We start from the raw sequence: 26,787 nt of genomic DNA, 5'->3' as shown, positions 1-26,787 counted from the left end.
AGTAAATAGAAATATTTGCTATTTGTTCTATTTCCTGCATTTCTCTTAAATGTGACTTAAAATTAAGTTTTTTAAAATAGGCTTTCTATCTCATTTTCTTTAAATTCTAAAATTATACCAGTGTTCTGCTGCTTTATCATATCTACAGCTTGAGACTTAATCAGAAATAGAAAATTCCTAATAAGATTCCAGGAAGACATTTTCAGAACAGTTATCTGTAGAGACATTCCCCAGAAACCCATTTCAAAGCTCAAATGTGGGATTCATGCAGGAAATTAGAGTTAAATTGGCTTGATTTGGTGAAGTTTAAGCTTTTCTTTTGTTTTTGAAGAAAGGAAATTTTATTTAGTAATTTAAAAATCATTTATTCAGGAAGAATGGGAAAGAAGTATGAGATTAATTTTTATATAGGCCAATTACCTGTGTTCATAATATGAAGCTTAATTCAATGCAGTGTTTTCTGGACCCCCAACACACTGCTTAACAGAAGGGCCCAGTTTCCCCAGGAAATTATTTAAAAGTCAAATAATTTAAGTTGTATTTATTAAGTGCAATAAGTTGGAAAATTAAAGCTTGTATTTCTCCTCATTGCCAATATCTATAAAAAATTCTCCTTCAATAGAGCTACATCAGGACTAGTATTTAGTAAACAAAGCCATGTTCCATTCCAAGAAAGGAAAGTTATGACCCATTGAAATGTGTGGATAAACCCATTCTTGCTCTGTTAGTTTCTCCTCTGTAGTAGCCTTGGACAAGAAAGGCAGTAGAGTGATTCCCATCATTTAAAATGTAATCCAGTTTGCATGTCAGTTTTGCAGGGAATCATTCAGTCCTCATCGTGAACCAAGGACCATGAACCTCTTTGCCTGAGTGGCTGAGTATGAAGGAGCACTCTCGATGTGTCCATCCTCCCGTACTGTCAGGGTTGCTTGCCTTGTCCATACACGTTCTCTTACCCTGAAATCACCATGCGGTTATTGACTGTATTACTGAAATTTGGTCACTTATTGTCAAACCCTCTGCATATTCATTTCTGATCTTTCCTATACAAAAGTCATTCCAGCCAGGACCATCCAGAGACCCTAGTGCCTCTGGTCCTACTGGACACTGTCACACTGCTGAGGTAGAACATTGGAAACACCAACATTTTTTTGAAGATCAGTCAACTTTGTCTATTGCAAGTTCATTTTTTTGTGATTTGATAGACCAAAATTAAATTCTTATACAAGTTGTAACTGCAAATAAAAATGCCTGTATGTAAATAAAAACCTGAAAAGAAAAAAAAAAAAAAAAAAAAAACAACCTTGTCTGTAGGCTTTGAAATAAACCAGGGAAGAATCACTTTTCGATTTTCAAAGCCCCTCCCATATCCAGCTCTGCTTCAAGGATCCTCAATATTTAAAGAATGCTCTCTCGTTGGATGTGTTCTTTCAAGTAGCTGATTTTACAGTGAGAGCTCATGGGACTTGTGTCTGCGTGTTTAATGTCTGGCTTCCTTTCTAAATGAAAACGTCCCCGTTTTCCTGTCTGTTCTGTTGCCAAGCAGTGTAGTGATCAACTGTCCAGGCAGTGAAAATGGGAATAAATGTGAAAACAACCAAACAGGTGAAGCCCCTTGCTTAGCTAGTGGGTGCTCTGTGCTCCATAGGGATTCCATGAAGTATTTCTATTTCCCGCTTAACTGAGTTACAGAGGAAGAACTTGGCACAGGGTGGCACAGCTGGGCAGGGTAAACCCTTTTCTTCCTTATGGTCTTACTATTGAGCCTTTTTACCTAAAGGAGTTTGATTTGAACTCCGGTAACAACACGGGAAGAGCCCTCACACCACTCCATCTTTTTGTTGAGGAAACAAGGACCAGACAGCTTCAGCCAAACAGTTGCACTGTTTTATAAGTGGTTAACCATCTGGGTCTAACCTAGTCTCAGAGTACCTACATCCTGGCCAGTGTGCTTAGTCATTCTGTCATCAGGAACGCAGACAGTAATAATAAAATTTAAAGACGTTAAAATAATTTTGTTATGAAAATGTTGCCGGGCGGTGGTGGCGCACAACTTTAATCCCAGCACTCAAGAGACAGAGGCAAGCGGATCTCTTTGAGTTCAAAGCCAGCCTTGTCTACAGAGTGAGTTCCAGGACAGCCTCCAAAGCCACAGAGAAACCCTGTCTTAAAAGAAAACAAGAAAATAAAAAAGAAAGAAGGAAAGGACGGAAGGAAGAATGTTTTACAGGCACTAGATAGGAGACAGTTAAGGGCTCAAATGACCCAGGGTTAGCAGTCACCAACACTTTTACTACCCCTCAGCTTCCTCTTCTGGTGCTTTATGGTAGTACTTTCTCATCAGGACCAAAAGCCTGCAAATAATCACATAGAGACTTATTGGTTATGAAACCTTATCCTCAACTACCTCTTATAACTTTAATTAACCTGCTTCTATTAACCTACATTCTGCTGTGCGGCTCAGTTACCTCTCCTCTATACTGTATTATTCTGCAATATTTTACTCTTTTGGCTTTTTTGAGGGGCCCGCCACCCCACTCCCAAGTAAATCACACACATAGTCTTATTACTTATGAATGCCTGACCTTAGTTTAGCTTATTTCTAGCCAATTTTTCTTAACTTGCATTAATCCATCTACCTTTTCCCTCTGGACTTTTCCTGTTCTCTCCTGTCAATGTTACTCTTACTCCGTGGGTGGCTGTGTAGTTGGATGGCTGGGTGGCTGGCCCCTGATGTCCTCCTCTTCTTGTTCACTTGCTGCTGCTCCTCTTTGCTCCTTGTTCCTCCTTCTATTTATACTCTCTGCCTGCCAACCCGGCCTATCCTTGCTCCTGCCTCATTATTGGCCATTCAGCTCTTTATTAGACCATCAAGTGTTTTAGACAGGCAAAGAATCACAGCTTCACTGAGTTAAAACAGATGCAGCATAAAAAAATGTCACACAACTTAAAATAATACTTCCCCAACACCGTATGTCCAACTTGATCCTCATCTCACTGGCATCTCTCATGCCTTGATTCATCCCTCTGACTTCCTCTCTCTCTGCCTGGAAGTCCCACCTTTTCTCTCCTGCCTAGCTATTGGCCATTCAGCTTTGTATTAAATCAATCACAGTGACACATCTTCACAGTGTACAAAAGGATATCCCACAACAGTACTTTTAACAGTACACACAGCTGAGGCTGTTTGACTAAGTCAAGTCATGTGAGATGTGTCAGGAAAATCAAGGGACATGCTATTTCTCTGCTAGCAACTATTGCTACTAGGTCATGACCCCATGTTACTTTTGCTGGAACAAGTCAAGGGGCTTACATCACAAGGCACTTAAAAGTGGGCAACCTCTCCTGGCCAGCCACGGTGAGCTCTGAGTTTAGTGGCTCCTGTAGGTCCAGAAAGTATGGCTTTACCATGTGAGTGCTAGTGTTGTGTTGGTGGTGGGGTGGCATAATTTGTGACCTGTAGCAAGCCTGGCTGGAGTCTTACCTGGTTCCAAGTGCTGCTAGTCTTTGAGCTACATCCAGAACCACTGTGGAGGGTGGACCCAGAGCCTTTCTCCTCAGCTTACCCCTGGCAGCCAGATGTAGCACTCCACATGGACGTGAACTGCTGTAGAATAAAGGATGTAAGGAGCAAAATAGTAATAGGGAAGTTTAAAACAAAGTTCTCAATGCAGAATAAAGTGACAGGAAGAAGGTGGTTCCACATCCTGTGTCAGCTTCTTATCTTCATGTTGGAGACACTTGTAGAACCTCCAGGAAGGGAGGTGCAGGTGGACTTGCTGAACAGTTGCTAAGTGGTGTGATCAGGGGATGGCATACGGGGCAGCTGGCCTGAAATCAAAGAAGAGCTGCCCTCGGTCTGTGACCGGTGATACTTCACTCTCATCATGTAAGCAGAGAGTCATTGTTCTATTTAACAAGATGACAAAGGAGCACTTTTTCCAGATGAAAAATAGGTGTCTATAGAAACTGTGAGTTTGGGGGTGGATTTCCACTGGTGGAACAGCACTGGGCTCGCTGCTTGTGGACCTTGCTGGGCCCTAACACAGCTGAAAGTGCCAAACTTCTACAACTTTAATATTGCTGTGATGTTGTCACTTTCCTGGTAAACTGAACTTAAAGCATAGCCCAGCGGCCACTAGCTGCATTCTCTCTTTCTGAAACCACTGTCCTTGTCTGCTTCTTCCTCCTAAGTTTCAGAGAGTACTGGCTTCCTGTCATGCTGGAGTTACATTGGATACATTTTTTTTTTTAATTTTTAGAATTACATTGAGGGGGGAGGGAGAGAGAGAGGAAGGGAGGGAGGGAACGTGTATAAATCATAGGATAGTTTTCAAGAGTTGTTCCTTTTCTTCCACCAAGAGACCTGGGGTCAGACTCAGGTCATTGGGCTTTGAGACAGTACTTTCCCCACTTAGCCACCTCACAGACCCTCCTCTGCCGTTTCTGCCATTCTCCCCCTCATCTATCATGGGCTTTCAGTATAAACTTTCACTTCCAGCCAGATGTGGTAGTACACAACTTTAATCCCAGCATTAGTTAATAATGAAGTAAACATTATAAGATTTCCACTCTGTCCTCCCATCATGCCTCACTAAGGTAGGCACCCCCATGTTACCCTGTTTCATCTGTTGCTACAGGCAACAGAAAGCGAGCACTCTCTCCTCTCACTGTGTTACAGCCTGTGTCTGTACTTGAGTGATAGCTGTTCGTTGTGCTTCCTTGTCAGGAAGTGAAGTAGGTGAACGATGAGGAAGACCCAAGGAGCTCAGACAGGAGACTGCTCCCCACTGACAAGATCCCACAGACCTAAGCTGACCCAGGAAATGTGAGAATCTGCAGGGGTATTCCACCAGCATTTCCCAAATGCCAGTTGGGAAACTCTGGGTTCAATTAATGAATCAGCCTTTAAACACAAGCCCAGGCCCACCTGCTTAGTTCTTTTACTTTCATTGAGTTTTATTCTCAACAGAAAATGAAGAGATACTATATATACTCTCTCAAATATACTTTATTAACTCTAAGAGTTGGTTATGTTGTTGTGGGAGGGTTTGTGATGCTTGTTTTGGAGACATGGCATGCTGTTTTCCATCCATCCTGTTGGCAATTTTTGGTTTGGTTTTGCTTCAATTTTAGGATCATATCCACAGTGTTAATGTAGATTATGGAGGTGAGTGCTCTTCTATGCCACCCAGAAAGTATGGCTTTGCCATGTGAGTGCCAGTGATGTGTTGGTGGTTGGGTGGCATAGTTTGTGACCTGTAGCAAGCCTGGCTGGAGTCTTACCTGGTGGGAGTGACAACTGTGCAGTACAGACTGGCATCATGTGTCATATCATGCGCCTCTACAATGTGCATATCAACAGCAGAGCCTGGTGGCTCTAAAACAACAGAATAGTACATACCATCTGGCTTAGCAGGTTCCTAGCTAGGAGTTTCTCCTAAGTGGAGCCATGAGCAGAAGTCTCCATAAGAAATGCATCCCAGCAGGCTGGAGAGATGGCTCAGAGGTTAGGAGCACTGACTGCTCTTCCAGAGGTCCTGATTTCAATTCCCAGCAACCACATGGTGGCTCACAACCATCCGTTATGAGATCTGGTGCCCTCTTCTGGTGTGCAGATATATATGGAAGCAGAATGTTGTATACATAATAAATAAATAAAAATCTAAAAAAGAAAAAAAAAAGAAATGCATCCCAGCATTATCTGAGTTTTTAAAATGATAAAAATATTGTGTCCAGAAAGGGCATGTTGATTAAGTAATTGTCATATATCCATAGAATAATCCTCTCTGTAGCTGTCTATGATGATATTAACCAAGTAGTGACATGGGAAACCTGAAGATTTATCGAATTTAAGAAAGTAGCAAAACTTTAATTCACTGTGTATTTACTTTTAAAGTAACTGTAGCACAGGAAAGTCTAGAGAGACGTAAACCATATCTGTCTCAGGGTCATTTAGAATTTCATCTTTTTTATCTTTATACTTACAAATTTTCTGAATTGAATGTGCATTACATTTACAATAAGTATTTTAGCAAAACTGAAACACAACAGGATAATGAGCCCGAGGACTCTGAAGTGTGCCACTTGGGGCACTCTCTCCTGGTGCTAGTCTTCCCAGGGCATGCTGGGTAAATATCTTCATTCTTGTTTGTGCAGCCTGTCAGCCTGCTTGGTTTACATTCATGCCTCTGAGCACATTGATTTAAATGCCAAGATCAAGCCTCATGATTTTCTGTGATTCTAACACAGGTCAGAAACTAAATTTCCACCCCCAATTGCCTATCTCAATAAATTAAATTCATCTGTGCGTCTCTGAAAGGGCTTTTCATAGCGCTAACGCCAGGAATCCAACTGCTTCCTGGCTGGCCCTTGGCAAGGGGAACAACCCTCCTCTTCTACCTAAAAAAAAAAAAAAAAACAAGACAAACAAACAAACAAACACAGGGAGCAATTCAGGAAAAATAATATGTTTATGAGCCACATTTCTTCCCACCCCAAATAAAACTAACCTTTTGGAGTCTCATGTATGGGAAGACCTGTTCTTGTAAGCTGGAAACTACCTTACTGAAAGAACAACAGTTCGAATGCTTACCTAGTTGTTACCACCTTCCTTCTCCTTTCTGGGCATGTGTGATAACACCTAGGCAGCTTCCTAATCTTCCATCGGGAGAATTCCAGACCGTCCCAGGTCACTAAGTGCCTGTCCCAGCCTTAGAGAAAGAAGTCTGTTTCAGTAATGAATGGAGGAGTAAAGGCAAATGGGGAAATTGCAGGATGGAGGAGGTAGAGGTGTATGTCCAATTCAGAGTCCCACTCCATCTAGATCTTCACACTGAAGATGGTGTGCATAGTGGGATTTCCTTGAGAAGATAAGAGCAACATCTATTCGAGGATGTGTGGTGTCGGGAGACAGTAAGATTTAACAAATGATGTGGGCAGGGATAGAGAGAGACTCAGCAGTTAGGAGCTCTCAGTTCTCTTGCTGAGGACCCTGGTTTAGTTCCCAGCAGCCACATGGTTCACAGCTATCTCCAGTTCCAGAGAGTCTGACCCTTCTGGCCTCTTCAAGTACCAGTGCACACATAAAATAAACACTAAAAAATAAAAGAGATTAGGAAGGAAAATGAGTAAAAGCAGAAGTGCAGAGAAGGAAAGACATCTGTCCCCATTGTTGGGAAATAAAGGTGGGCAGGGAGTTCAAGGTCACATAAGACACAGTCTAGCCAGGTGCTTCGACAGTAAACCATCCTCTTGAAATGGTCTGACCTGTATGTTTTCAGGACCTTTCCCAGCAGAAGCAGAAACCATAGCTATGTCACAGAAAGAGGTATTGCTGGGGTGGGAGTGATGGACAGACAGATGGGAGAAAGACCGAGGGTGCCCGAGTGTTTCAGAAGTCATTGGCTGTGGTTTCCAAACAGGTGGCCAGGGGACAGGTGGGTGCAGATGCACTCGGGTCTTATTGATAGCCATGGTTCTTCTGCCACCTCGTGATGGCCACACTTTCCTCAGAACCCTACTCTGCTCTCTTCTCCCTTCCAGGCAGGGCAGACCATAACCTCTGTGTGGAAAGAGGGCCGGCTAAGTGAGAGTCAGAGTAGAATTTCTTACCTAGTGCCCCAGCTCTGTGGCTCTGGTATCACATGACACTTGAGCTGCTAGGCCATCCTGCTCCTCTTCTCCCATCCCTCTGGGGCTAGGGGAGGCTGAGTTCAAACTCAACATCATTCTTCAAGTTGGTCCTTCTTAGAGAGCCCAACTGACAGTTCAGAGCACCTCTCCTCAGTGGGAGCACACCACAGCCTTGGCAACAGAAGGGTGTTATCTCAAGGGATTGCCTCCCTTGAAGAAATGACATTTTTTAAACCAGAACCCCCAGGACTTCTCATGAAGCATTTGGGGACCCTATAATTGAGTGGGTCTTTGACATTGCAAACATGGTTTCCTTGGGGGTTGAATTGTAGCTTTTGCAGAGAAAGCACAGTCTTGAGTAACCTACATTAATTCCAAGAAAAAAATAACCCCTGTATATAAGCAGGAACCAGGAGGTCACACTTTTCTAGGCTCAAAGTCTTCCACACTGTAGAGTGTTCTTTTACATATATAACCCTCGGTGACCTCTCATTGCCAGTCAGAGCCACAAACCAAGTTACATCAGTGGCAGTTTGCACCAGCCCCCTGGCGTTGATTGTTGTCATAGGGCTGTAGGGCCTCAAGTACTGAAAATCATGTCATGCAGGTTCCCTGGAGCAGACATTGCTGTTTGTTGTCATTGATTTGGTGACACTAAAATGCAAGCAAATGAATAGAATGGCTTCCAGAAGGGATACTGTTTTTGTCCATAACTTGTATTGTTTGCATCTGTCCCTTATTTAGCAATAGTTAGAATAGAGCCCCAAAATGTAGCCCTGTATAAGCCCTTACTTCAACCCTATAAGAGATGAGTGACAGAGACCTGCAGATGAGGAGTGCAGGGGGCTCCACCTCCTCCCTGAGTTTCTTTACAGTCTCAGGAAGACTCCCCACAACTGGGAAGAAGGTCCCATCACCTTCAGTGGATGTGAGGATGCTGGCTCCTCATTAGTGCAGGCTCTGGTCCTGAGCCAAGGGGAATGTGTTCAGTATGTCCTCTGCTCTCTTCCAGCCCGTTGCTAGCTGTGTGTTTTGCCACCTGTTGTGCTGTGCCAGGAGTGGCCCTTCTGACCTGGGGAGTGAATCCACTCACAGGGGCCCTGGGCATCTTCAACATTTTTCTGTATACCTGTTGTTACACACCACTGAAGAGGATCAGCATCGCCAACACATGGGTGGGAGCCGTGGTTGGAGCCATCCCACCTGTCATGGGCTGGACAGCAGCAACTGGAAGCCTTGATGCTGGTGAGTGTCTCCTGGTGCAACACTGTGGCTTTCCTCCACAGACAGGGTTGTGAGGTGAACTCAGCACTCGCCAGTCAAGGGCTCCACGGGGCTTGCTGCAGTTCAGTTTTACTCCAGTGATTCTTAGGGCAAATGTGTTGATGGGGCAGGCCTGAGCTGTAGGGGTCCCATGCCATACTGACATGGTAGACATAGGGAAGGCCCAAGAGAAAACAGTAGGCAGTGCTGCCTCAGCCTGTGACTGCAGGTAAAGTGAGGAAAGGCCCTGAAAACAGTGATGAAATCAGATCACGTGAAGACTGGCTGATTGGTATGGGAAGGACCAGTCTGTGAGGAAGGAATGTAGAACTGGCCTCCTGTTAAAGCCATGTTACCTAGCTGACAAGCCACCTTCCTTCCCCTGGAATAGGCTCATATTCCGTTGTGAAAGGACAGATTATCTTCATTAGCTCCTCATTTACTTTTTACGTAATTTGCTTAAATTGTTCCTGCTGTCTACAGTAAAACCATTCAGTGGGTCTCCATTTTTTGGTGTATGTCACAGCTGGATTTGTGGGGTGAAAATAGCTCATTTTACCATCTGTAAGGGGAGTGTCACAGTCTGATTAGTCAAGTAATTAGTGTTTTGACCGACACTTAGGAAGGAAGTGGTGAGGTTTCCTGCAATATATGTAAGTACATATTTTTCACATGAGAGATCAAAAGGCAGTTGGCCATAAACCATTGCCCCATAAGCCACATTTCTGAAACGTTTCATAAAAGCTCATACACTCTGCTTTGGCAAACGCACAAATTCGATTACACCTTTGCCATGATCGTCTCCTAGAATGGTTTTAATATCCTGTAAGTAGTGGGTTTTAATGAATATACAAATACAGCACTCTAAAGCGTATGAATTCCTGTGCTCTGTGATAAACTGAGCTCCAGCCTCATCCACGTGGGAGGCAACAGAAGCAAAGGGCTTTAGAGCCAGAGCCCCTGTTTGCTGCTGACCTGAGACCTGAGCTTGACCTTTCTCCCAGTCTTCTCATCTCCCACTGACATCGGTCTCTCTTTGCAGAGGAGTTCTGAGGACAGATGGGTTGTTACTGTAGTCTGATCTGTGCTGCCACACCAAATTAAGTCATTCTTTGTTTTTCGAGACATGGTTTTCTCTGTAGCTTTGGAGCCTGTCCTGGAACTCACTGTGTAGGCCAGGCTGGCCTAGAACTCATAGAGATCCGCCTGCCTCTGCCTCCCGAGTGCTGGGATTAAAGGCATGTGCCACCAACGCCGAGCCAGATTAGGTCATTTATATGAGAAAGCAATTTATCTCATACAATTATAGGAGCTGGAACATCCAAAGTTAAGAGCCCAGCAACTGGGCCTTCAGGTAAAGGCATTTGCCACCAAGCCTGATGACCTGAATTCGACATGTCTTTCTATAACCCATAATTTAATTGTATAAGACTTATTGATGATGAGTAGCCAGAGGGCCAGACATACCTTGTACAGAGTATGCAGCTGTCTGGAAAATGATAGAGAACCTGGTATGAAACAGAAGATTTCTGAAACCACCAGAAGTTCCTCTGTCAGCTCTCAACACTGACTTCTGTTCTTTGTCTTAGAATTGTGTAACCCCACTGCTCAGGGGACTGGGGAAGAAGGACCACAAGTTTGAGGCCAGCCTTAGCGAAACACTTTCAAAAAGGAAAAAGATGCATCATGTACCCAGCTCTTAAGGAGTTTGTACAGAAAAGGTCTCAACAGTTCTATATATAAAAGTTCACAGTGTTTGTCCAACAGAGCCAAGATCAGAATGAGCAAATCAATCTTCTCATTCAGAGGACAGAATCTAAGAGAATGTGTTGTAAAAATCTATTGCTGGCATTTTAGGAGCTAAGTTCAATGTAATTTAATGCACCTTAGTCATCTTCTAGAACTGTCCTGTTTGGGATGGTAGCTACTAACCATGGGTGGCTGTTTAATTTTTAAATCAGATAAATTTAAATTTCCTCAGTCCTACTAGCTATGATCCAGGTGTCCAGGACCACATTTGATTCGTAGCTGCCATGCTGAACAGCACAGAGCAGAACCTTTTGTTAAAGACTTGGATCTGACATGTCCCTTAAAATGCTTAAGGCTGAAGACTTGGTCCCCAGTGCCAGCAACATAGCCATGTGGTGGGAGCTTTGAGAGAAAGTGGAGCAGAGTTGGATAAATTGGGTCATAGGGAATACATCCTTGCAGGGGCCAGGGTCTCATTTTTCTTTCTGGCTGTTCTAAGTGAGCAACCTCCTCTACCACATGCCTGCTGCCCTGATATACTGCTCAGGGCCCAGAGTGACTGGGCAGACTCTGGTCTGAATTGTGAGCTGTGATACACCTTTTGTTTATCGTCAGAGTTCATCACATCAATATGAAGGTAACACAGTTTCTTTCAGGAGGATCACCCAGAAAGCACTGCCAAGACACAAAGACTATCTTTCTGAAGCTGTGTCCATTCCATGACGTGTGTGCCCTTTTAACAATGGGTGCAGTATGGACCTGTTCCTGTCTTGCTAAACCAAAGCACTGATTCACAGGCTCAGTGCCCATCCAGTTTTCCTAGATGCTTGCTGGGCTTCTGCGCATGTGGCTCCGACAGTCTGAGAATGTCACATGTAACAAGTGTCTAAGTGCTGCTGATGTCCCTGCTCCAGGAACCACACACTTTTCAAATTCACAAAGACAGAATCCTAAAGAGCCCCAGCCTTCAGGGTCTCAGAAATACCTAGAGAGTGGTGTTGATGATTGTTCAAGCTGTATGAACCGTAGTGTGTGTGTTGTCTACAGAGGTTGACAACTGCCAGGGTTCTCATCTTGGGAGATATGGATGGGTGGAAAAAGCTTTTCTGAAGGGGAAAAATGACAAACACTTTCCTTTCTTCTGTAGTACTCCAGACCATTTAATCTTTGAACTTCACAAAGTAGTGACTTTAGAGAAGTCGGGAGTGGCAGGCTTTGGAACAGCACACTGAACTGTAAGTGACAGGAAGAGGAATTGGGAGGTGAAATGGGTGTCAGGTCAATGAAGCAAAAGCAGCTGGGAGACTGCTTGCCCAGCTGCAGTCCAGGCACTGCCAGGCTACCATCTTAACAAACTAGTGCCCATACTCACTTCATTGCAGGTGTTGAGGGCCTACTGTGTGCTTGGCTTTAAGAGATACAAAACTGATTAAAACTCTCATCCTCATGGAAATCATGTCTGAGATTCTCCTGGGAGAGGCAGACAGACGTTACTTAGTGACAACAGCTTTAGCAGAGTGTCTTCTGAGGGCATGACTCACCACACCTCACCAGTTGAGCTCAGGAAGAGGTTAGAGGCCACTTGACTTGAAGCATTGTGAGTATATTAGTTGAGAGCTGGAGTGATACCATGACTTCCTGCAGAGGAATTGATGGTGCAGTCAGGGATGGTAGGAAACCCGTGGGCATAGCGATGTGCAGCAGGTTCTCCTGCGGTATTGGAAACTAGTGAGTTTATAGAACCTGCCTTCACTGCTGTCCGGGGCCCATGCGCCTTCTCTCACCTCCAACACCCTCCCCTTCACAAGTTGGAAATAGACAAAGGCTGTTTGAAGGGAGGCAGATTGACTGAGTATTTTCCATTCCTTTGTCACCCACCCCTACCCCCCAGAGAACCAGTGCCCACAGTAACCAGCAGCAACATTTTAGTGTCCCTGACTATGTCTCTGGAAAAGATTAGTTGGGCTCCGTAGATAGAGGTCAAGATTGGAGAGGAAGCTACTGAGCAGTATATGAAGTGTAGGGCCTGTGACCCTACCTGGAGGGAGGCATAAAGAAGACAACAGGTGTGGGGAGCCTGTATGTCACAGTAACCCACAGAGAAAGGGCAAGGACCATGTCCAGAAGCCTACTTCCTCCCTTGTTGGCATGGATTTTTCTGTGGTGTCTGTGCTGGCCACAGGACTAGGTGATGCCCTTCATAGGCTACTGGGCATTGAAGTGCTTCCCTGGCCTCCCCCCTTGCCTGTAAGGACAAGAAACATGGAAGGAGCATGTGCCATGAGATGCTGAGTCTTTTCCCACAACTACTTTGATTTTTTTGGACCAGATGGTGGAAAAGAATTTGTGTTGAGGGTACCCCAGTCAGGAAGGTCCCTGGTGGGCTTTGGATCTGCCCAGCCGTTGTCCATCACAGGACAAGTGAGGTAGGATTTAGGGGTGGTGAAGAGGATTAAGCACATTAGCAGGCAGGAATCGTGAAAGCTAAACAAACGTCAGTTGTTCTTGATCCTTGCTATTTTATAGCTGCATGGAGGACTGGAAGCCACTCAGCTCTCTCCCAGTCACACTGCCAGGGGCTTTGTTTGTGGCTGTCATATCAAGGCAGTCAGGGTGCAGCAGCCAACTGCTTCTGTGTGCTAGGGAAATGCCTGCCTTTTACAAAGCCCTTCTGTCTACAAAGTGAGCCATTGTGATGGGATTTTACCTGTGCCCGATCTCCTCGGGGCTTGAGAGGTGGCCTTTTCCTCCCACCTACCTAATTATCCCGGCTTTATTTTATTAATTTTCTAAAACCTAAGTACTGCTAGCAGGAAGCATTAAAAATGCTTTACAGCTAGAACTTCGGAAGGCCGTCTTTGGCCACTGATAGAGCTAACCTGCACCTTAGGAGCTGAAGCACTTGGTTTGGTCCCACACACAGGGATGGCATTGACAGAAGTGACCTGCTGGAACCCCACTGAAGGAGTCCCTATGGGGGCTGGTCAGATAAGTGGCTGGCAGCTGACATTCCGGCCCCCAGCCAGCAGTCTGGAGCCATACACATTAGGGCTCTCAGCAGTGTTTATCTCCAGAGACTGTTTATCTCGGGCTTGCTCCCTCCCCCACCCTTCCCTCCCCTTCTCCAGCACTACCGCCCTGCATCACCCCATTTCTTAGAGATGCTGGGATTCTGTTGTCATTTTCGTAAATCTAAAGAAACCCCTTGTCTTGGGAGTCTTCCCTGCAGCCTCCTCCACAGTCAGTGATGATGGTGATGGCCCTTTAGAGTTGATTGTCAGTCTGGTTTGTAATTCAGGTGTTGTGTGGTAAACATTAATTAATGTCAGCCAACATTCAGTTACAAATGAGGACTCCGAAATGGGCTCTTATCAGGAGGTGACACTTGGCAGATGGATGGCTTTAGTTACAAAAAGAGTGAGTTGTTTTAACCTTGCCTGGTAAACTGCAAAACCTTAACCCCCTTTCTACTTTATTTACCTCCTTTAGTCCCAGATGAGAGAAGGGAGCCAGAGGGGAGTCATTCACTCACTTACTCAACAAATATGTATGAAAGGCTTTCTAAATACCCAGTACTGTTGAATCCAAGCATCTGTAGAGATTTCCCTTAAAATCCTGCCTCCACTTGAGTCACACTCAAAAATGAGTGTCTGTTCCTATGAGATGTTACCTCAACTGAACTCAGATAAACGGCATCTCTTTTTACTTCTTTTGGGGGGAGGGTGGGGACTGGGACACAGTGTGGACCAGGCTGGCCTTAAACCCACAGAAATCTGCCTGCCTCTTTCTCCTGGATCCCAAAACTAAAACAAAACTAAAACAAAACTTTCTTTGTACCACCAAAACCATCAATAAATGGTACCTTTAAGAGACAAGATAAAATAAGGAAGACTTTTGTGGAAATATTAGCAAACAATATTTAGAACCCTATATTTTACCCGGTGTCCAGCATTAAAACAGAAAAAGGCTGTGAAAGAAAGTAGCTGTAAATGTGTTGTTGATGCACATCTGCAATTATTGTAAACTTTCTGCATTTGTTCAGTTCTTGTTGATATCACTCTTGACTGTAACTGGTGTTAGCTTTTAGGGAACCAGCCCTGTGCCTCCTGGGTGCAGTGATAGAGCAGGCCTTGGCTGGACAGCCTCCGATGCACACAGTGCCTAGTGCAGAATGCCCATAGAATTAGCACTGGTGATGACAGGTAAAACTGGAGCCTGAGGCTGAGAAGAGCTTGGGATGTGAGCTAAGGGGAGTTTGAATTCTGAAAAGATCTGTGGGGGCCTCAAACTTCTAGGGAGCTAGTTAGAGAAGGGCCAAAGCTTTGAACTTTTTCCCCTTCAAATGCAGCTTCTCCCAATGTCTGTGCTTGAAGTTAGGATGCACACAAGGTTAGAGAGAACTCCCAAACTCCTGCCACACATCCTCTTCATCATTCCCAAGTCCCTTGCAAAGAATTCTCTAAATCACAAGTGCCCGCTCTTCCTCCTGTTTCCAGGGGACTTTTAATCTGGCCTTTTGTCTCTCCCGTGCAGTTGGTAAACTGACCCCACATCCTTCTCCCTTTATCTGCCTCTCCATTGAACTGTATGGCAGTGGGGCTGACCACTTCACAAGTGCCTTTGTGTCAGTCCTCAAAAGAAAGGCTTTAAAACCTGTGACCGTGAAGCTCCAGGACTGCTCTGCTGCTGCCAGCTTCTGCAACCCTGAAAGCACCAGTATGACCAGTCATGGCACAGGTGGGCTTCAGGGACCACATTCAGAGAGGAGCTTGTAGGACCAAGCCCAAGCTTTCCTGAGGCCATGTGTGGATGGTGGGTGCCAGTGAATGGGCTTCAGTAAGGACAGTAGGTACCCATCGGGCATCCCCAGAAGAAATCATCCTTGGAAGAGCACATCTGGGAAGGTACTGGGCAGCCAAATTGCTGAGCTTTCTTTGTCAACAGTGATTGATAGAAGAAAAGGTGAAAATGAGGGAGATGCGCCCCCAGTCTGTTTCTTGTGGAAATAGTAAGTAGGAGTTTTTGTCTTAAGAACGCTGAGAAACCTCCCCAAGTGTCACAGGAGAGACATTGATGAGGGAGAGCAGGACTCTGGTTGGGCCAGCATTCTCTTCTACTATCCATACCACACTGTCAATGCTGTCATCTGCCTTCCACGAAAGCAGGAGGTTAGTAATGTGCTGGATGCCTGAGTATCCTCTGGTGTTGCCAGCACTGAGCATCACAGCCTCAGGAGGCCCTAGAGAGCCTCACCCACAGATGCACAGCTGTTCCCCAGATAGATCTCTGCTGCGATGAAAGGGAAGAAAGTGGATGTTCCTCCCAGGTAGCTCTAAGAAAATGAGAACTCGCACTTAAAAAGAAGCAGAAGCCAGGCATGTGCTTGTAATCCTAACACTCAGGACACTAAAGTAGGAGGATTGCTCTGAGTTTGAGGCCACCCTGGGCTCCATAGAGAAATCCAGGCTGGGCTAAGAATGGGACTCTGTCTCCCAAAAACAAAAAGTGAAAAGGAAAGAAAGGAAGAGAAATAGAGACCATGAGTTTCAGCTCCCTCTGAAGTGCTTCTTCGGGAGCCATCCCTCACTCCCCAAGCAAGTCTTCTGGGTATGACCTGCATCCCTGTCTGTCCCTAAGGCCTTACTCACTGTACACTGTGACTCTGTCTGTGTTGTCTCCTTCTTTGGCCAGAGCCCAGCAGAGGAACACCCCCTCCCCTGCCCCCAAAAGTAGACAGTCTCCAGCAGGCAGTTAGTATCTGCTGTCAGGGAAGACAGGCCCAATAAAAACGGGCTTCTTTGGGGGAGTGAGGCAAAGGGGATGTGCAGGGCACTTTGAATTCTCAGCCCCGTTCTTTGTTCACCCCACCAGGAAGGTGGGCCCCACACAGTCCTGAGCTGACTCAGGCCTTCCTGCCCCAACTCACCTTATCTTGATGAAGAAAGCGATTTGTTTCCCTTCTCTTCTGTGAGCAGAAGCAGTTGAAGCACATCAAGCAGAACTGTGGGTGGTTTTCTGACTGTATAGTCCATTAAGCTGTGGATCCTAAAGTGATTTCACTTGTGACATGAGCCAAACCCATACCCGTTTCCTCTAGAAAACAACAGCTTGCTGCTCTTTAAGAACTGAGGTTCTGCCTGAGCTCTCTTGATCTAAGTAGAAGCACAGCCACAAATTTCTGTTGCACAACACAGACTGCTACAGTTGACACACCAAAGGAGGGCAGGGGGTCGGGGTGGGGGGCTTGAAGAAAATGTCACATTGCAGCTGCCGTTTTAACCATGTCAAGTTGGTTCTTTTTCAGTTATTTCTGAAATAAAACCTACCTGGAGCTCAGCCTTACCATGCTTGCCCATGCCCTGTTGCAACAATGGGTTTTTCTTGACAAGACAGACACTTCTTGCCCTTGTCATACCCACACCCCATGCTGTGGCTGTCATTATTGCATTACCATATTCAGCTCAAGGGCTGTGGGTTCAAGGCAGCTCATGAGTTCTTCTGGGGCTTTCCCACATGTGATGCTCAGGAGTCTTAAAGTCGCCCTGCTCCCTGAGAGACTCTGCCATCTGACAGTCACAGAGTTAGCTGTGTTTTCCATCCAAACACAAAGAAGTCTGGGTCCATCACCACTAGTTCCTTCAGCTGCAACTGGGTAGCCCAGCCTTGCCTCCCAGCCTTCTAATTCCTCAACAGGATTTCCTATTGAGATAAGTGTCCATGTTTGTCACTGAAAAGGGTACCAAGACTCTTATCTTAATGAATTAAAAAATGCCTCTGCTGTTATTTCCAACAAGCCTGCTCCTCGGGTATCTCTGATATAGGAAGGGGACTACTGGGCATCTTGTGTAGCAACAATTTCCTAAAGCACGTATCCGATTGCTTGCAATAGTGCCAGGTATCACCAGGCCCTACTGATCCCAGCTGACCCCACCCCAATCTGGTTGCACATGCAATACTGCCAAGAATCACTGGGCCATACTGATTCCAGTGGTTCCCACACCCTCCTTGAAATGGTTCTAAGAACCCCCAGTGACCCAGGTTGACATTTGAAGCCACAGATCATGCCATGCCCTACCTTGTCTAGAAACCTGCTGAGATTAATTGCTAAGTGCTTAATGAGAAGGTGGCATAAACATTGCAGACACAGTGGACAAAGTGATGGTTCACACCCTAGGAGAGGTAGAACGGACTGTATGAGGCTTCATTCACTACTCAGATACACACACAACTTAAAACTTAGTGATTATTGCACTGGAGAAATGGCTCAACAGTTAAGAGCACTGGCTGCTTTTCCAGAAGACCTGAATTTGATTCTCAGCACCCAAATAACAGCTCATAACCATCTGTAACTTGTTACAATCAACTGTAACTCCAATCCCAGGGGCTCTGATGTCTTCTTCTGGCCTCCATTGGCATTCAAGCGGCATAAAGGCATACATGCAGACAGACAGACAAAACTATACACGTAAGATAAAAATAACAAAAAACTCTAGAAGTTAGTTACTTCTCTGGTTTTCCATTTAATATTTCTGGACTGCTGGTGAAGCCTGGGATAACGGGAGCTGTTATAAACCTCCTTGTTTGTAAGATGACAGCAGTGACGTTTAGGTTGGTTTCGCACGTGCAGTTCAACTCCATGATCCCTGGTTCCCAATGCATTCTGGCTAGGGTGTCAAACTAGCATGGCCAATCTAAAGATGCCCAAGAATAAGATAGCTCCACTTGTCTGCCTTGAATGCAGTCATGGGTGTCCAGCACCCTGCTCTCTTCCTAACCCTCTGCTTCCTCACAGTCCCCAAGTCCGTTCTCCTCACTGTGCTGTAGGGAGACACCACTCCCTAACCCAGTTTCCAGATGCCTCTCCAGCCAGCTCTTGCAACTCTGCTTTCCCGGCTCTAGCCTCTCTGCTGTTCCACATAACTGGGACTACTCCCAGGATCCGAGGATGTTTGCCCTCCTCTTAGCTGGGTCACAGCTTTCTCTGAGCAGTCCTGTCACCTGTATAGCATTGTCCTATTTTGAACCCCATTAACACACTCTGTCCTCTTACTTAATGTCCTTGTGCTGGGCTCTGGGGAATGGTTGCCTACTGGTGAAGGAAGTATACAGATAGAAACCAGAGTCTCAGCAGTGGCCCCGAGGCATGCTCAGTTCTGCATCATTGTGATTGGGGCATTCTGTTTGCCCCACAGGGAAGTGACCCTTACCCAGGAAGGGTGGCCCGTAGGCCTAACTGGCCTCCAAGTAGTGAGGCTGCTCCCATGCCCGTGTCCTGGCTATGGATTCCAACCTAGAGTCAGGACTGGACTCAGTACTGACTTCCCTAATATCACAGTGTTGGGAAGCATGAGGGAAGCAGGGGCTCCTGCCACCTGCACTAACCCACCACGTGCCCTGCAGAAGCACAGCCCTCCCTTCCTATCCCGCCCAAGGCAGAGGAGCATCTTAGAGGACACCCACCTCCCGCCTTGCCTACCAGGCTGAGTGAAACAGAGGAGAGCAAAGAAGGTGTCCTGGGTAGTTTTATGTGAGGTTGGCACAAGATAGAATATCTGGGAAGAAGCGGCACAATTGAGAAAAGAACTCCATCAGTTTGGCCTGTGGGCAGTTCTGTTGGGGCTTCTTTTTTTTCTTTTTATGATTAATATGGTAGGGCCCAGCCCATTGGGAGCAGTGCCACCTCTGGGAAGTTAGTCCTCCTAGATAATACGAGAAAGCAGGCTGAGCAAGCCAAAGCCTCATTCCTCCATAGTCTCTACTTCATTCAGTTCCTGCCTCCAGGTTCCTCCTTGTGATACTGTCCCAACTTCCCTCAGCGACTTGGAAGCAGAAATCAACCCTCTCCTCCTGATGTTGTGGGTCATGGTGTTTTATCACAGCAGTAGAAAGCACACTGGGATAGAAGGGCTGAGATACGAGTTGCTGGTCACCTGGATACAGGCCTCCAAAGTTCAGCAGGCCTTTGAGACCAAGAGAAACTTCCGCTGTAAATCTCTGCCAGCTCCTGACTGCTCCCCTTTCTCTCCACACCTCTACCCAGGAGCACTTCTTCTGGGAGGGATCCTGTACTCCTGGCAGTTTCCCCACTTCAATGCCCTGAGCTGGGGACTCCGTGAAGACTACTCCCGAGGAGGCTACTGCATGATGTCAGTCACCCACCCAGCGCTCTGCCGGCGCGTGGCACTGCGTCATTGCCTGGCCCTGATTGCACTGTCGACGGCTGCCCCCGTCCTAGACATCACCACGTGGGCCTTCCCCATCATCTCCCTCCCCATCAACCTGTACATTTCCTACCTCGGCTTCCGCTTCTACGTGGATGCAGACCGCCGGAGCTCGAGGAAACTGTTCTTCTGCAGCCTGTGGCACCTGCCACTGCTCCTGTTGTTAATGCTCACCTGTAAGCAGCGGCCAGATCAGGAGGGAGACAAGGGAGAGGCCCCAAGCTGAAAGCTAGCCGGCATGTGGGGAGCGTGAGAGCAGATATGTGCAGACGAATGCATAGCACGGCCCTGTGCCAGTGGGCAGCGCATTTTGGTGATTCTGGCACGCTAAAAGAGAAATGGATGGTGTCAGCTGGTGGCAGATCATCTGGTGCTGTGTCATCACTTAACAGTCCTTTTGATATTAATATCCAAACTGCCTCCCAAATAAGAAAGGAACTGGCATAGTGAACTAATACGAAAAATAGAATGTTTCTCCTTGAAGGTTTTTATGTATCTTTCCCTCCAGCCCTGTGTTCTCTCACCCACGTGATACATATGCACATCTTCCTTCTCCCAACACACACGTACACACGTTCTCACCACCCGAAGGCCACAGTTGCCACTGGTCAAACCGGTGCATGCTTGTAAACCAGCCTCTGTAGTTGTATATCCTGAGGCTCCCGCAGGCTGCCTCAGAAGAACACATACTGTGGCTATAGCACCCCTTCTCTGCCACGGAGATGGGGCCTGACTAGCTTTCTCCTACCAGTGTTCTCAACCACATATTCCTTCAAGTAACAGAACACCCAGCACAGCCTGCACATTGGCAGTAAGGATTCCAAACGGTTGCCTGCAGGATCCCAGCCAGCACCTACCATCATCCCCACCCCCACCCTGGAAAGGCAAGGTGTCTTCATCACTCACTTTGAAGTATAGGCACGGTTTGAGCATTTCTTTCTGGAAGGGTGGCACTTGACATCCCAAAACCCCCTCAGGCACTGAGCCCACCACAGTACCACTGTAGTTGTGCTGTGGCTGTCAGGATTTCTCTGGTGGCCTTCTTGGGGGCTGAATGGGAGAGAGAGCATGAGCTGGGCCAGCAGCCATTCCACACCCACTCTTACCTCTTTAATGTAAACAGCATTTCCACACGGGTGCCTCCTGAGTCCAGAAATTCGCCTCTGTGTGGTCCAGTGGTATTCAGAGAGGGCCAGTTGGGTTCCTAGTGGCCATGGGTCCAGTTCTGGGAATTCATGACCTCTGATACAAAGCGCAGTCTTGTATGTCCACAGAGAGGCCTGTTGCCTTAAAGTTGTGGAGCTTGGCAGGATGTTTGAGTTCCTTGGTCTCCCAGAGTGCTGTGCCCTGTCAGGATTCCCTCGAGGGGTTTAAGCCACATAAAAACAGTTCTTGAATTTAGACTGTTCTCCCCAAAATGTGGAAAGCTTGAGCTGTGGCCCAAAGGCAGAGCACTTGCTTAGCCATGTTCTAGGGGGCTGATCTCAAGCACCCCCCCAAAAAAAGGAAAAGAAAAACTGGGGTGGGTGGGGTGGCGTCTAGAGTGACTCAGATAGTGTGCCTGGTACCTCTTTCTACCTATTGTAACGTTACCTCCTGGCTGTGTCTGGCTGTTTACTGTGGGACAGGAAATGGAGATGTCTGCAAAGGGCATCTGTGATTTGTTGCAGCCTTTCAGTCTGTAAAGTGTGTTGGTTCTCCCCCTGCTGCAATAAAAGTTACAAACAGGAATGTGTGTCCTGTTGTTACTCATCATCCCAAGCCCCACAGTTGAGCACCGGCTTCCTTCCTCCAGCAGCTAGCAGACTCAGCAGGTAGGTGTTTCCTTCCTTCATTTCCTAATTGTAGATTGACAAATTATACTTGTATCTACTTAAAGAGCACAGAGCAATGTGATTTATGAGTCCAGGGTGGAACTAGTTGGTATAACCATTGCCTCAAATGGTCATCACTGTATAATGAGGATATTTGAAATGTGGTGATGTTTAAAATGTATGTTATTTGCTGTACTTAGAACAGAGTGAAATACCAAAATATATATATATATATATATATATATATATATATATATATCAACAATAATAATGCCCTCACTTCCTTTAGGGTCATGCACTGTGGCCATCAGCTCCCCTAACTCCTCATCCTTTGCCAGCCACCCTTCTGTTTTGGGTTTAAATGGCTTTTTGTTTGTTTGTTTAGTTGTGTTGTGATGGTAGTTTTGAGACAAGGTCTCATGTGGCCCAGGAATGACCTTGAATACCTGATGTGTGTCTGCCTCCCAGGTGTTGGGATTGCAGGCGTGCCACACCTGCATCATGCAGAATCCACACAGAAATGAGATCACGTGCAGTTGGTCTTTCCAGGCCTGGCTTACCTTGATCAGCAGAAGTCTTCCACTTCTCCCCATAATGTTGTAGATGATAAAATTTAACTCTTTATGTAACTATTCTGTTGTAGGTATTGACCCCATTGTCTCTATCTGTTAATTGCTGCTGTTATCATCTGGATCTAGAGTGGCATCCAAAGACTAACCTGTTAACTGCTTGATCCCCAGACTGTGGTGTGGGGGTGATAGATCCTCTAAGGCACAGGGTCTTCTGGGAGCTTTTGATGGGATGGTAGGACCCTCAGCCTCATCCTGTCAATCACTCCGGTGGTGGTCATAAGGTAGCAACATTTGTCTGCCACATATTCTCACCAGAACCAGTTGCCTTACAGAACCTGAGAACTCCAGCACTGTGAACCAAATAAACCTTTCTTCTTTTCTCAATTGCCTCAGTCACAGTCCTTACAGATCTGGAATGCTAACACACAGCTGCACATCCGGCGTTTTCCCAAAACCATGCAGTCTCCCAGCTGCCTTCAAACCATTGCCATTATTCTTCCATAGAGCCTCCTCATGCTGTCCTACTTGGGATACCGCAGAGGTGTGACTAGACTTCTTCACACCGAGATCTCACTGTACTCTCCTGTGTGCTCAGCACCATCTTCCATGCAGCACCCTGCCCCACACCAGATGCTGGGGCTCCCTGTGCTCAGGGTTGGCCCCACGCAACAGACACCACAGCTCCCACAGCCTTCAGGGCTCTTGCCTGGCCTGCCTGCCTTTCTCTTCTTTCAGATGTCCGGCAGTCCAGTGTCCTAAGAACCCTGCCCACTAGTGATCTCGGAGTCCCAGGGAACATGAATAGAGTAAGGCCTCAGGGGACTAAACCTTTCAGACTAAAACCTGAAAGGCTGGGCTTATGTAAGCAGGTGTTTCCTCACCTTCCTAGGTCCAGAACCTTCCTGTGTTGACACTCCCTAGTCCTGGGGCCCACAGAGACCTATAATGTGTGATGCTGACTAGGTACAGGTACCACCCAGTGTGAAAGGGCTTAGTATAGGGCTTAGTATAAAGCAAAACTGCACTTACTGTATTCTATACCATGGTGCTTTACTGACAACAAAGGGGGATGTGCCCAGTCCCTTTAATACCTTTTATAAAAATGCCAATGTCAGGGAGCAGAAGGTCCCCAACCTGGAATGGTTGCTTGGGGACTTGGAGCTTCGCTGCAGTGTAGACATGGTGCACACTAAATAGAAGCTTACAGGGAAGTGTGGATTTTGAGCCTTTCCAGGGCTGCCAGTGTGCACTCAGACTCTAATAGGGTGCTGGGCAGTGGGGGAGACCACAGACACTGCTGTTCCTGTGACATTGTCACAAATGGTGTGGAGGAGACCCTGTGCATCCACTGCGTTTTCAACTTAACAGCATTTTCAGCCTGTTTATCATGAGTTTATTGAGGCACAATCCCACTGTAAGCTGAGCATAATTTATATGCCTTTTTTTAAAATGTGTTTTTAAAAGCCAGTCAGTGGTCACTGCATACCTTTAATCCCAGCACTCGAGAGGAAGAGGTAGGTGTATCTCTCCGAGTTTGAGGCCAGCCTTGTCTACAGAGCAAGTTCTAGGATAGCCAAAGCTACACAGAGAAACCCTGTCTCAATTTTTTTATTTGTGTGTGTGTGTGTGTGTGTGTGTGTGTGTGTGTGTGTGTTGTGTGTGTGTGTGTGTGTGTGTGAGAGAGAAGAGAGAGAGAGAGAGAAGAGAGAGAGAGAGAGAGAATGGAGTTCAGTTGCCTGTGGAGACCAGAGGACATCATCACATCCCTGAAGCTGAGGGCTCCTGGAAGAGCAGATATACTATTAACCACTGATGTCTCTCCACTCCCTCTATGTTGCTTTTGACTTAGAAAATTCTAACACCTTCCTTTTGTTTTAGTAAACCCATTGGTGAAATAAACCCAAATTCCAGACAAGAGAGATGGTCCTACGGATAAAGTGTCTTCCTGGGCACAAGCATGAAGACAGCAGTTTGAATTCCCAGAACCCATGTATACAGCAGATGGGACTCAAATCTGAGAGACTCCCAGAAATTCACAAACCAGCTAGCCTGGCATACACAATGGTTAATCACAAGAGACCCTGTCCCAAATAAACACCTGAGGTGGTCCTCTGGCCTCCACAGTGCACCATTGCATACCTGTACACCTCTCTGTCTGTCTGTCTGTCTGTCTGTCTGTCTGTCTGTCTGTCTCTCTTCCCCCCACCCCACTCCCCCACACACACACAGATGTTTTGATTTTTGATTCTCCAGAAGGTACATATTTGAAAGACATTAGCCATGAGAAAATGCCACTTTTTTTTTTTTTTTTTTTTTTTTTTTTTTTAGACAGGGTTTCTTTGTGCAGCCCTGATTGTCCTGCAACTAGCTCTGTATACCAGGCTGGCTTCAAACTCAGAGATTCCCCTGCCTGTCTCTGTCTTCTGAGTGCTGGGATTAAAGGCATGCTCCACCACTACACAGTAGGATGCCACTTCTTATCCTGGGTCTGGGTCAGTTTTTCTTTTCAAACATAGAAATGGTATCTAACACCCAATAGAAATGCCTTTTATTGAAGATTTACTTGCTTTTTGATTATTATGTATGTGTTTTTCTGTATGTGAGCATGTGCACATGTGAGTACAGGTTCTTACAGATGCATCAGATCCCCCGGAGTGGAGTTAAAGGTGCCCAGCATGGGTGCTGGGGTTGAAGTTGGTCCTCTTCAGAGCAGTGCATGCTCTTAACTGCTGAGCCGTCTCCCCAGCCCCCGAAATACCTTCCTTGTAGCACTTTAAATGAGTACTAGGGATCCCAGGCACGAATGCTGGTAGCCAGAAGCAAGAGTGTGGAGCTCTGCTCTGCTGTGCTGTGCTGTTTTTTACTATGAGCCTGTCCAAGGCTGTGCATCTGCTCATGACTTCACTCTTGTGTATTCCACCTTCCATCAGTTTGACCCCCTGGTTGGTTTTGCTAAGAAACAGCTGAGCCTCTGTACTTCTTTGCCCAATGGAATTCTGGGAAAAGAGTAGAGCTTTTCTGCTTGCTGTCCCTCATGGTATGAACACTTACTCCTCTGACTTTTGCTAAAACCAGGTCTCAGTCCTCTGACACCCTCCCTTCTGCTTCCCAACACTCTTCAAGTGACAAGGCAGTCATGAAGATGAGGCTTCTATACAGTTCCATCTGCAGAACCTCATAGGAAACAGGTGTTTGAAGGGCTTCCAGGGTTAAAGAAAATAGTCCCTTCCCTTGACTTGGGTAGAGAGCAGGTTGGAGCACTGACCTTGCTCTTTCTCTGGAGTTGAAGTAGCTAGTGATTACCCAGGAAGGTCCTCCATCCCTCCATTAGTGGCATGCTTCCTCCGTCTATCTCTTATAGTTATTGGTGTCAGCCAACCATGCAACCAAACACAATTCATGGAGGAAATAAACAGGGCCCAACAAATCACTTGGACAACAGACACACTGCGTTGGCCTTTCCCCAGCAGCCATTAAGACTATCTACTAAGCTACTTCCTAGGGGGCACTGAAGATCACCATCTAGTAAACCCACATATAAGTAGCCTCATGTCAGGTGACTACACAGCCAGCATCTTTTAGCCACAGGTTCCCAATCACCTGTAAGAAGTGAAGATACATTCTGGATCAAAGAGCCTATAACACTCGCCTTTGACATCAGGTTCAGTCCTTAGTGGATGGACCCACCCTGTATATCACAGAACACATGAGAGGCAAGGCATCTGATGACTGAAGTTAAAATCTGATTGGCTGGCCTGGTCATATACATCAGTGTGGTACCCATCACCCCTCATCAACTTCTCAAGCTGCCTAGTACATCTTCCTTTGTATTCTCACTCTGGCCTAAGCTTTTTCACGTGGCAACAAGAATAATCCTGATCACCATGTATGGTGGGGGGGGGGTCATTCGTGATGGAATAAAATGCAAAGAGCTCTTGTAATGGCTGCTGGGCCCACATGATCTGACCCTGTTTCCCTCTCGATCCCAGAACTACCCTTCTTCCATGTCTTCCAGCCTACTATTCCTCCTGGGATTTCCCACTTCCGTTTCATTCAGCTCATGCCCCCCCCATGACACCCCACATAGGAATTCCTTGTGCCTTTTATCAAACAGCACCCAGCCCCAGCTCAGCTCCAGTTGCTCCTCACAGCACCCAGTTTCCTAACATTTATCACTAGTGGACATGGTTGATATATCTCATGATCTCTTGTCTTCTTGTATGAGTGGTTCTCAAGCTATGAGTCACAACCACTCTGGGGGTTGAACAGCCTTTTCACATGGGGTCACCTAAACCCATTCTGCATATCAGATATTTACATTAGGATTCATAACTAGTCAAATTACAATTATAAAGTAGCAATGAAAATAACTTTTTGGTTGGGGTCACCACAGCATGAGGAACTAACTGTATTAAAGAGCTGCAGCGTTAGGAAGGCTGAGAACCACCATCTTAGAATATAAACTCTCCACAAGTTTTCATCACCCCACCTCCAGTACATAAAACACTGAGCACACAGAAGACCAATAACCTC

The 26,787-nt window shown here is 46.2% G+C and overlaps 1 protein-coding gene across 1 annotated transcript in view; it reads left to right on the top strand.

Moving 5' to 3' along the window:
• Positions 1–21,599, top strand: part of LOC100764018 (protoheme IX farnesyltransferase, mitochondrial) — a 112,939-nt gene extending 91,340 nt beyond the window's left edge. The window contains exons 6-7 of the mRNA XM_027427153.2: positions 8,648–8,880; positions 19,688–21,599. Of these exons, the coding sequence (XP_027282954.1) occupies positions 8,648–8,880; positions 19,688–20,094 (640 nt within the window). The 3' untranslated portion in view covers positions 20,095–21,599. The remainder of the gene's footprint in view (positions 1–8,647; positions 8,881–19,687) is intronic.
• The last annotated feature ends 5,188 nt before the right edge of the window (positions 21,600–26,787 follow it).

This window comes from Cricetulus griseus, chromosome 7 (genome assembly GCF_003668045.3).
Source record: "Cricetulus griseus strain 17A/GY chromosome 7, alternate assembly CriGri-PICRH-1.0, whole genome shotgun sequence".
Lineage (NCBI taxonomy): Eukaryota > Metazoa > Chordata > Mammalia > Rodentia > Cricetidae > Cricetulus > Cricetulus griseus.
This window is presented reverse-complemented; position numbering and strand designations above follow the sequence as displayed.